The sequence below is a fragment of the Trachymyrmex cornetzi genome, unplaced genomic scaffold (assembly GCF_001594075.2).
Source record: "Trachymyrmex cornetzi isolate Tcor2-1 unplaced genomic scaffold, Tcor1.1 scaffold420, whole genome shotgun sequence".
Taxonomy (NCBI): domain Eukaryota; kingdom Metazoa; phylum Arthropoda; class Insecta; order Hymenoptera; family Formicidae; genus Trachymyrmex; species Trachymyrmex cornetzi.
Window position 1 is genome coordinate 38537 of NW_017298962.1, and position 11277 is coordinate 49813.

Below are 11277 nucleotides of genomic sequence, written 5' to 3' on the forward strand. Positions count from 1 at the left end.
AGGGTGCGTTCGGGGAGACGCTATTCGCGCTATGAACGCAAACGCTACCAATGCTGTTCGTAGAGCCAATAGCGCGATAGCGTTTGCAAGCTCCGCGAACGACATTAGTGTAGCGTTGGTAGCGTTGGCATTACGGGCATTATTGCATTGAGACTTTATTAACCTTAGATTTTATTAACGACGAATAGAGACAGTAACTAGTAATATTACAAAAAACCATTAGAAATAAATGAGAAGTCAGAAGCTAAAAATTGATCAATCAAAATCGAATATAATATAATAATCGATTGATTGATAAATTTCTGCTTCTGATTTATTACTATTGCTTATTGCAAAAAGTTTTTTATTAGCAATACCAGGCTTTCTGCAATAAGCAATAGTAATTAATCGGAAGCAGAAATTTATCAATCAATCGATTATTTTGTTATATTCGACCCATGTGATATTATAGTGATGCTGTTCAATCCTGCAAACACTACGCTATCAATACACTACCTCGGAAGGAATAGCGTTGATAGCGCTCTGTCATGATGTAAAACGCTACCGTTAGTGACGTCGTGATCGTGTTTCTTAGCGTTATCTGCAGCTCCGCGAACAGTTTGTAGCGCTAAATAGCACGAATAGCGTCTCCCCGAACGCACCCTAGGGAGAGTTCCGATTGCACACATCGTATATTGCACACATGTATCGCTGATTGGCCAATTTAAAAATAAAATAATCTCATTGGCAAAACAGTGAAAAATTACTAGGCACCAGTTGATATGAGTCGTGTGTACAATCAGAATTGTAGGTAAACGGGATCCTACCGTTTCATTTACCCCGGATCTACAATAGATTTTTAAGTCTTAAGCCATAAGGAATGGACGAATCACAATCAATTATTCTCCTCGTATTTGACTGTAGTTGGTCAATTTCTTATGGCTTAAATCTTAAAACACCTATTATAGATCCGGACTGAAGCGGGGAGCACAGACTCTTGCATAACGCATAACACATGAGGCATAAGAAATTAAACCAACCAGAGTTCTCTATTACATGGAAGGGAAAGAAACGGAGAACTTCGATTGGTACATATTCTTATGCATTACGTGTTATGCGTTATGCAAGAGTCTGTGCTCCCCGCTTTATTGTGCGGAGACCGGACCGCGGGAGGCCCTTGCCCCTTACTTGTAGTCTCGCTCGTGTCACTTGGTGTCACTCTTATATGGGTTTCTGATTGACGACTCGTATACTTCGTAACAGGTCTGTATGTACTTCCATGTGTACTTACAGGCAAGAAAAGAAAATCCTTTCTTGCGATCTAATATAACTAGTTAAACTGAACAAGTGCTTTTCTTAGGTGTAAGCGTGAGTTACGGGAATTACAATGTTATCCTGGATGCAAGAAGCTGCAAAAATGAATTCATTTTCATCGCCGTTTATGACAGTCAAGTGCCAGGCCTTGGAGAATGGTGCTCGGCCATTCGTTCCGAATCGAAATATTGTTGCCGCTTCCGTCGAGGAAAGTGGTTAGTAATATTATCTCCCGAACCCTTCTCGTTTAGATCGAGAGTAAAATGAGCGATCTTCCCAATCGAGAGGTTATACAGTTTTCACGTGATTTCATGATATCCAACACCATGTAGAGCGATCTTGTTTGTAACAGGAATAGTTACTGATGTCCCATAGATTTTCTGCCCTTATTATTTGTATGAAATGATCCATTTATGTGATAAGACACGCCATTTTTCTATTTGACAGTCGCGTTACATAACCCGAAGTATGTTTCAATGTCATCTGAAACACGATCGAATGTCGTTCCATTGTCAAATCCGCGTTTGAAGGTCGCTCGATTGCTCATCGATGTTGTCGAGAACTTCTGTTTCATTTTGTTTGCTTTTTTTTAAAATATTGATGTGATTTAAGACAACTTTGGCCAAAATTCTAATTAACTTAAAATCCACTTTTATCTACTTTTAACTTTAATTGATTTGTCGAATTTACTATTTTTCTAATTCTTAAAACTAGAAGAATAAAAACTTATATTAAAGTACGTAAAACCGATATTAAAGTTAACATGTATTGATAGAAATGGACATAATTCAATCTAGCACAGAATTGAAGTAATATCTTTGCACCATTCAGTCTATCTATAGTCTTTCTTCCCATTATTTAAGAAAATATTTAGTTTCTTAACAAAGTTAGGGCCTGCGCACAATAGAGGAACAAGAATTAGATATTAAGATTTCAACCATCAGAAACCGTGTATTCCGATGTAATCAGTTTCTGATAGGTTAAAATCTTAATATCTAATTCCTGTTCCTCTATTGTGCTCAGGCCCTTATAGTTATATAAAATAAAATAATAGATATTGATAGATATAGATTAATCACCATTAAGTTATATATATAATCGATGTTTGTTCGAAATTATTCTTAAAAAATAATAGCGCGTTCCACTGTTCCTTACTCCACGACTTCTTGCGGTAGGTTATAATACATTTTTATAAATTGGATAACTAGAAAAATGTGAAACTGACGTTCGAATATCAAACATTTCACGTACATACGTCATATTTGTATATGTGCTGTGCAATGTATTATTAAATTTCTGTTCCTATGTTAAAAGAAGATTACAAATTACATGATCTTTATGTGAGAATTTTAACATTTTACATAGCAAGAAAATTTGATTTAAAATCATGGGTGTCGTGGATTGTATAAGGTGCGGTCATTGTTGGCCATTGTGCTATCAGCACATTATACAAAATATGCTTTTTAGCCTTGGACAAGGCGAAACGGTAGGAATAATTCGCTCGCATGAGATATAAATCATTTCTTACTTGGTTTATTTGAGTGTAGTATGAAAGCTTTAAAAGACTCGATCATTGACCTTGTTTATATTTAATTAATTTGCTTGATTCGCTTGATCACCCCTATATTGTTGACCGTGCTTTCAAAGCGATTTTTCTTTATAGATCAAGCAAGCAAAGCAAAAGAGATAAATCCAGTTAAACTTAGAATCCGCACCAAGAAAAGTGCTCGATTAATCAGCTGATCGAAAGAACCCCTTGGCTGCGTTCTGGCTGCAGTATAGACTCTTGCAAAACGCATAATGCATAGTGCATAAGGGAATCGACCAATCGAAATTCTTCTTTTCCATGGAATGGAAGGAACGGAAAAATTCTGATTAGTTGATTTGCTCATGCACTATGCGTTATGCAAGTCTGTGCTACGGCTTTTCCACTTGATGCTCACATCGCTCGTGAAATTATTTCATCCTTGACGTTTATCAAATATTAAACAAGGACAAACGATGCTCGTGAGCATTGCAAGCGTTAAGTGGAATGCAGTCCCTGAAATGCTTACGAATATCTCGATATTTAAAAGCGATATTTTTTAATTTTGAATATATTAATTTATTCTTCATTTAAACAAACTTAATATTGTACTCCGCTCCGTTAGTTCCAAATGAAAATACAGAAGGATACTGCAATAAAAATTATAAGATGTTTATTCAAAAAGATATTTTTAGGTACTTTTTTAACCAAAGATAAAACTGTATTTATAATTATACTATTATTATGTATTTAAAAAATAATTTATTACATTTTGTTTTAAAGTTTAATAACATGTATATGATACTACGCATGCTTGAAGCATTTGCCTGGATCAAGTCCAAGTTTTCTTTTACATTAAACTTGGATGTGAAAATTTTAAATTTACTAAATTTAACGATGTAATAACGGAACTACACAAACAAAATATTGTCTATTGATATAATATATCGTCCCAGATAGCAACGTGTCTGTCTTGTTGGCATGTTGTTGAGCATGCATTGCTAAGTATGTGTTGCTACCAAAATTGTGGCAACTGAGTCCTCATTTGTTGGTAACTTGATGCCTTCACGATCTGATAATATTAAGTAGCAATTTCCCGACAACTTTAAACTCGTCATCATCAAAATTCGTATTATTGCCATTAAGTTGCCATAATAATATGCAGCATCATACAATGCTATCGTATTGCCGACAACGCACGATAACATTGACGCAGCTATCTTGCTGTTAAACTACTGGCAATACATATACACATTGTTGTCTGCATGTTGCTACAATCTCGGTATATTCGAAATCGTTGAAGACAAATCTACAGCAAGTTGCCAGCATCATAAGCAATCACAGATTTGTGCGATTTTTCTGAGACATGCTTCGCTATCTGGGATGTAATAGCCATAAAATAATTCTGTTTTTAATTAGAAAAAATATAGAAGAAAGTTTATACTTAATAATTTTAGAGTTTATATCGAATTTAGCTAAACGTATACTACTGAAACGAAATATTAATAAAAGTCTTAACTGCTTGTAGATCCACATTAGCCTAGGTCCACAACCTTGCTTTAAGAGGCCGTAAGTCGTAAGTTATAAGTGACGATATATCGCGGCCAGAGAACTTATGCTTTTAGAATCAGATTTTGCTGAAGTCAATTTGCTTAAGTACTTTAAAGACTAGAGACTGCTCAAAAATAGTAAGACAGAAATTAATGTCACTTAATCTCTTTCGACTTATGGCTTAGGGCATCTTAAAGCAAGATTATGGACCGACTTATACTGCTAGAGTTCTATCGTCGGATTTTCCGAAAAATACATAGAAGAATTGAAAATTAATACGATGTTGTTTCGTATATTTCCAGATAGTTGCGAATTTGGATCAAATCATTATTTCCTACTATGCGGTCTCGGAGGCATTTTATCCTGTGGCATCACTCACACCGGTATCACTCCCTTAGATTTAGTCAAATGCCGAATTCAAGTGGATCCTCAAAAATACAAATCAGTGTTCAATGGATTCCGAGTAACTATTCTTACTATTATTCACTTTCTTTTATATTTGTGAATATAATACAATATTATTGTATAATATATAAGATGTCATATTTATTATGAATTCTGTGTTATAGGTAACTTTCGCCGAAGATGGCACTCGAGGATTAGTGAAAGGCTGGGCGCCTACTTTCTTTGGCTACTCCATCCAGGGAATGTTTAAATTTGGTCTTTATGAAGTTTTCAAAGTTCAATATTCGACGTTAGTTGGCGAAGAGCTCGCTTATGAATATAGAACTTCTTTATATTTGATATCGTCGGCTTCAGCGGAATTCTTTGCAGATATTGGCTTAGCGCCATTTGAAGCCGCCAAGGTAATTGGTCGTCAATAGTTTTCTGTATCATTATAATCAACTGTCCTGTTCTATACAATACATTTGTTTTCAAATTACAGGTCAGGATACAGACTATGCCAGGGTATGCTAATACTTTACGACAAGCGGTACCAAAGATGTATGCAGACGAGGGTCTTACCGGATTCTATAAAGGCTTAGTACCGCTATGGCTGCGTCAGATTCCATATACGATGATGAAATTTGCCTGTTTCGAACGCACCGTCGAACTTCTATATAAATACGTAGTACCCAAACCTAGATCAGAATGTAGTAAATCTGAACAGCTGGTGGTTACGTTTGCAGCTGGATATATCGCCGGTGTATTCTGCGCTATTGTATCCCATCCTGCTGATACGGTAGGTTTTATTGGAATACTTCCATTTGTAAAAAAAAGAGAAAGAAAAATTTGATCGATAAAGGAGCATAAAAGCCAACGCAATGTAAATATATTACTTCAATTTACATATATTTTGATAAACGTTTATATATGTAAATTAAAGTAATATATTATTGCATTGTCACCTTGCTTTTATGCTCCTTTATCGATCAAATTTGACTTGTTCGAAAACCGTTATTTGAAAAGTCAAGATAAAGAAACTTTTGTTATTTAAAAGTCCAGCTATCGGTTAATCTTTTATGTTCTCATGATGCACATGATAAAAATTCGGACGCATTAAGGATGTATTGGAGCTATTTCCAAAATAGTACCAAATCGATTAAATTTCGGGAAACTCTTCCTTTATTATCTGTAATATACTAAAAAAAATTTCAAGTAAATTCACTAAACCGTTAGAGAGTAATTATTATTTTAATTATGGTGATTATAGAAATTAAATACTAGTACTGGCCAATTAATAAGCTATTTTGAATATTAAAAGTATTGTTAATAGTATTTTTAATATCGAAAATAAGTGATTAATTGGTCAGTATTAGTATTAAAGTTCTATAAGAGACGTTTTCTTACGGAAAACGCAACTTTGTCGAATGTAATGAGTAAAAAAAGTATAGAAGAAATAGTACCAAAAATTTAATTTTTTTTGTATGTGTAGATTCTGAATTACTGGAACTTTTTGCAAAATTATATTAATTTTCACAACACGGTTTCAGAGAAATTATTATTCATAACAATTTTGCGGTTTTTGAACTGCATTAATGACTAACCGACTGTGTAAGTGCGGCAACGTTGCAATCAGCTGATCGTGCCAAGCGAATTCCCTGTATAATCTATAGCTATAATAATTCTGTACGGTAGAATCTCGTTTTATCTGCATTATTCTGAATTGGAGTACACGAATAAAAATTAAATTATTTCGAAAAACAGGCTAAATTAGATATTTAAGGCTCATGGTATATATGAATATTAGAAACGTTAATAGTACTTTTAATACTAAAAATAAGTGATTAATTGACCAGTGTTAGTATTAAAATTCTATAAGAGACGTGTTCTTACGAGAAATGCAATTTTGTTGAATGTAAAAGTACAAAAAGTACATTTTTGTTGTGCGAGTCTCTTCTGATACGTACTTTCGGTAACTATTTTGCCTTTCCACCGATAAGTTTCCGTAACTTTTGACATCGCGATCAACTCAATCTTAATCTATTGTGTGGTCCACGCGTCTATCGTCTATCGTCTAATTTGCAAAGTGCATTGCTGCCAACCTCTCAAATGTTGCGTTGTTGCCACGTTTCATAAAAGGTCTAATATTAATATTAAGAAGAAAAAATATATTTATATTGTTTAAATAATGCATATTTATCTTTTTTAACTATATTCCAATTACTTTTTCCGTTTTACACTGGTAAATAATGGTGTTAACTAAGTAAGAAATTTCATGCTCTAAGGTTGAATTCAGGGCATTTTCACTACCAAAAGTTTTGTTATCAAAAGTTGAAAAATGATAAATAAAGTTAATAAAATATTGAAAAAGTGAAAAATAACTTTTTAAAAATAAATTATATTGTATTAGCTATCATTTATATAAGTTATCACTACATTTACTACACGTTTGGCGCAGTTATGCGAATGTTTCGAATTTGGGGCACTTTTGTCAACGATTGTACGTCCGATACATCCTTAAGAGTAAATATAAAAATCGAGATTAGATGACAAAATAAATGACAACAAACAAAACAACAAAGAAGGGTTAATGAGAGTTTTATCGCAGTAATTCTTGCGAAAAAGAAATTTATTACAATTTTCGATAAGATCAGACGTTTCGGCTTACTTTCGAACCATCCTCAGTATATCTGATTAATACAATGTAGAACCTTTTCCATGGCTAAACGAGAAAGTGATAACTCATTCCATCTCCCCTCATTATGACACAAGGTTGGCAATTCAAGTGGCAACGAAACGAAGATGAATTCCGCACAACCATGAGCACCTAAAACTTAAAAATTAAGATAATTCCGCAGGATGTACATATTACAAATTCAGAACATAATGCATGATTCGAGTATGAAATATATTTTATTTTGACTCATTTTCGATTGTTGACCGTCGTCATAATCGAATCATTATGTTCTAAATTTGTAATATGGACATTCTGCGGAATTATCTGAATTTTTAAGTTTTAAGTGTTCATGACTGTGCGGAATTCATCTTCGATTCATTGTCACTTGAATTGCCAACCTTGTGTCATAATGAGGGGAGATGGAATGAGTTGTCACTTTCCCGTCTAGCCATGGAAAAGATTCTACATTGTATTAATTAGATATACTGAGAATGGCTCAAAAGTAAGCCGAAACGTCTGATCTTATCGAAAATTGTAATAAATTTCTTTTTCGCAAGAAATTTATTACACGATAAAACTCTTATTAGCTCTTCTTTGTTGTTTTGTTTGTTAATATTTTCGAGAATTATTGTTATCAATAAAATAAATGACTAAATTGAACAATGGCATGGCTTATTTCGAGCTTATAATTAGAATAACTTAAATTAATATATTATAACGAACCGAGTAAATAACAAATACAATGTGTAAATCATCAATGATTTTTTTAATTTTATTGTATTTGTTATTTACTCGGTTTGTTAATTTAATATTATATTACTGCGTTTTAATACTGAAGAAACCTTTGTAAACCGAAACATTTGTTTAGGATATTATTTAGTATTTATATTTTTTTATATTTTTATATTTTTTTACGTTAATTATATTAATTTAAGTTATTCTAATTATAAGCTCGAAACAAGCCACGACATTGTTCAATTTAATTTTTTTATTAGATGTACAACTTTGCTTCCGCCGTTTTTTTCCGAAATACGAGGCTTTATTGTAAAAAACTGGTTATACATTTATGATCCAAAGTATTGTCCATCGCTGGCCACTACTTTCTCCCATCTTTCGGGCAGCGTACGAATCCCGCGTCGAAAAAATGGTCATTTTTTGAGACGATCCACGAATCGATCCAATTTTTTACTTCTTCATAAGATCGGAAGTGCTGGTCAGACAGGCCGTGTGCCATTGATCGAAACAAGTGATAGTCAGAGGGAGCAACGTCTGGAGAATACGGCGGGGGGGGGGGGGGGATCAACGTTTCCAAGTATGTCTTGACCACTTTCGCAACATGGGATCGAGTATTGTCATGCTGCAAAATTACTTTATCGTGTCTCTCGTTGTATTGCGGCCGTTTGTCTTTCAATGCTCGGCTCAAACGCATCAATTGCATTCGATACCGAATGGCCTGTGATTGTTTCAGTCGGTTTTAACAGCTCATAATACACTACGCCGAGCTGGTCCCACCAAATACAGAGCATGACTTTGGAGCCGTGAATATTCGGTTTGGCCATCGTGGAAGCATGGCCGGGAACTCCCCATGATTTTCTGCGCTTGGGGTTATCGTAATGAATCCATTTTTCGTCCCCAGTCACAATGCGATGAAGAAATCCCTTCCGTCTTTGCCTTTCAAGCAGCTGTTTACAAGCAAACAAACGCCGTTCAACATCTCTCGACTTCAACTCGTACGGCACCCAATTTCCTTGCTTCTGAATCATTCCCATGGTTTTGAGACGTTTTGAAATAGCTTGTTGAGTCACTCCTAATGATCGTACCAATTCTCCTTGATTTTGACACGAGTCTTGATCAAGTAATGCCTTCAATTCTGCATCTTCGAAAACCTTCTCTTTTCCACTGCTATGCCGGGCTTCGACGTCAAAATCACCGTTCTTGAAGCGTTGAAACCACTCACGACACGTTCTTTCACTAATACCTCACCATAGGTGTTTGAGAGCATTCAATGAGCCTCAGCCGCAGATTTCTTCATATTGAAGCAGAAAATTAAAACCTCCCGCAAATGACGAGAATTTGGCTCGTAAACTGACATTTTCAATCGAGAATAACTTTATGATGTCACAAATCGACTAATGTTTCTATGGGGTTATGTTGACAGATGCCCAAGTTTATTGTATGACGTCTATGATCTATTTATTTCGACCATCACTTACCGCTAAAGTCATCTATAAGAAAATGGCTGAAGCAAAGTTGTACACCTAATAAATATATGAGCATTTTACTTTAATTTTAAAATAAATGACATTGTTTCTTAAAAAAGAAAAGAAAAAACGATTTATTCAAATACAAAGTATTTTAATATTCATATCAACAAAAAAAAAAAAAAAATTTCTTGCTACAGTCTATTTAGGCCTGTAAAACTAAAATTTACGTAGTAAGAAATTAAAATTCAAAATTGTTTAAAGTTTTATGGGTTATCATTATTTATTTATACATCATTAATGCTATGGGAAATGAACATGGGAATTTTTTGGAAGAGCAACTCCGCTACTAGGTTGTTCATTACCTTGGTAAAATATCTATAGAAGCCTCAAAAGATGAAAAATTCTCATAATCATTTATATTTTTGTTCATCTGAACTAAAATAAACTACACATTATTGTAAATAATTTTCGGATATAATCCATTAAAATAGAGAACATAAAGGATTAAGCTGAAAACTAGATCAGTTCAAATGTTACAAAATAAAGATACCGAAAGATATCTAGGCTACATAGACTATGTATAGCATATGCATAGACTATTTGATGACATCTCTCGATTCTTATAGTTTTAAATTGTCAACATTTTGAATCTATAAATGTTTGGCCAGGTGGTGTCGAAGTTGAACCAAGAGAAGGGAGCATCCGCGGGTCAAGTCCTGAAGAAGCTCGGTTTCGGTGGTGTGTGGAAGGGCTTGGGACCGAGAATCATTATGATCGGTACCTTGACTGCCGCGCAATGGTTTATCTATGACGCTGTTAAGGTTTGGTTACGTATGCCTCGTCCACCACCACCTGAGATGCCAGAATCTCTCAAGAAGAAGTACGGCCTGGCATAAGCGCAGTGTGATAGGCACATTGCTAACCGAATCATTTCACTCGATCGTCGATTAGAAAAAGGGAAGCGTATAAAGCAACTTCAATTTCTCATATTGTACGTCATTGAACGATATGTCCTATTTTATTTTGGAATATTTATTCTGCATTATATAACAGCGTCAACGCAAGGCAACACTGCCGCAAGATTAGAGAAAATAATTGTGTCTTACAAATAGAAAATATAGGATGCTAATTGTGCGGATTCTACTATTGAAGGCACAATCGGTTACCTAGAGTAACCGTGACATTGTACATAGGGTGATCGCTATAAATAAACAGGCCGATTACTCAATCACATACTATATTGCTTAATATTTCTCCTTTTTCCAAAATATAACGTAAATTGGTAATATGACGTCGAAACGCAGAGAATGCAACATTTTACAAGATACATCGCTGATTAATAAAATTGTAATAAGAAAATGGAATTTTAATTTATTAACCATATTGGACTGCAATAGCAAAAATAGAATTTATCTCGTGTAATGTGTATTGGGTAAAACTTTACTAGAGGCGATTTCATCGATTTCAACAACCTTGACAAATGTGGTCAAGATCATGATCCTGAGTAATAATCAAAAGATTTTAATTGTCGCTCGTAAAAGTCATTAACAAAAAAAGTTAAATTTTACTTAGATTAAATATCGTATTATTTGTGTTCTACAGTCTGTTATTACATATACATACGTTGTCATGATCAAAATATA

At 34.2% G+C, this 11277-nt stretch overlaps 1 protein-coding gene across 2 annotated transcripts; it reads left to right on the forward strand.

Annotated features, from left to right (window-relative positions):
• Positions 1 to 1135: 1135 nt before the first annotated feature.
• Mpcp1 (Mitochondrial phosphate carrier protein 1) lies at positions 1136 to 10872 on the forward strand. 2 transcript variants are annotated; one of them, XM_018512661.1, is made up of 6 exons: positions 1136 to 1246; positions 1340 to 1508; positions 4672 to 4832; positions 4939 to 5175; positions 5256 to 5552; positions 10303 to 10872. In XM_018512661.1, exons 2-6 carry the CDS (start codon positions 1367 to 1369, stop codon positions 10528 to 10530), a joined length of 1065 nt encoding a protein of 354 aa, XP_018368163.1. In that variant the 5' UTR covers positions 1136 to 1246; positions 1340 to 1366; the 3' UTR covers positions 10531 to 10872. The 2 variants fall into 2 exon arrangements, with proteins under 2 accessions (XP_018368163.1, XP_018368164.1); XM_018512662.1 differs by having other exon boundaries at positions 1136 to 1242.
• Positions 10873 to 11277: the final 405 nt, after the last annotated feature.

Bases quoted from the DNA above. Each gene is read 5' to 3' on its own strand.
- Mpcp1 (XM_018512661.1), top strand. From the start codon at position 1,367: ATGTTATCCTGGATGCAAGAAGCTGCAAAAATGAATTCATTTTCATCG. The intron at 1,509-4,671 runs GTTAGTAATATT...GTATATTTCCAG, and splicing joins CGCTTCCGTCGAGGAAAGTG to ATAGTTGCGAATTTGGATCA. The intron at 4,833-4,938 runs GTAACTATTCTT...TCTGTGTTATAG, and splicing joins CAGTGTTCAATGGATTCCGA to GTAACTTTCGCCGAAGATGG.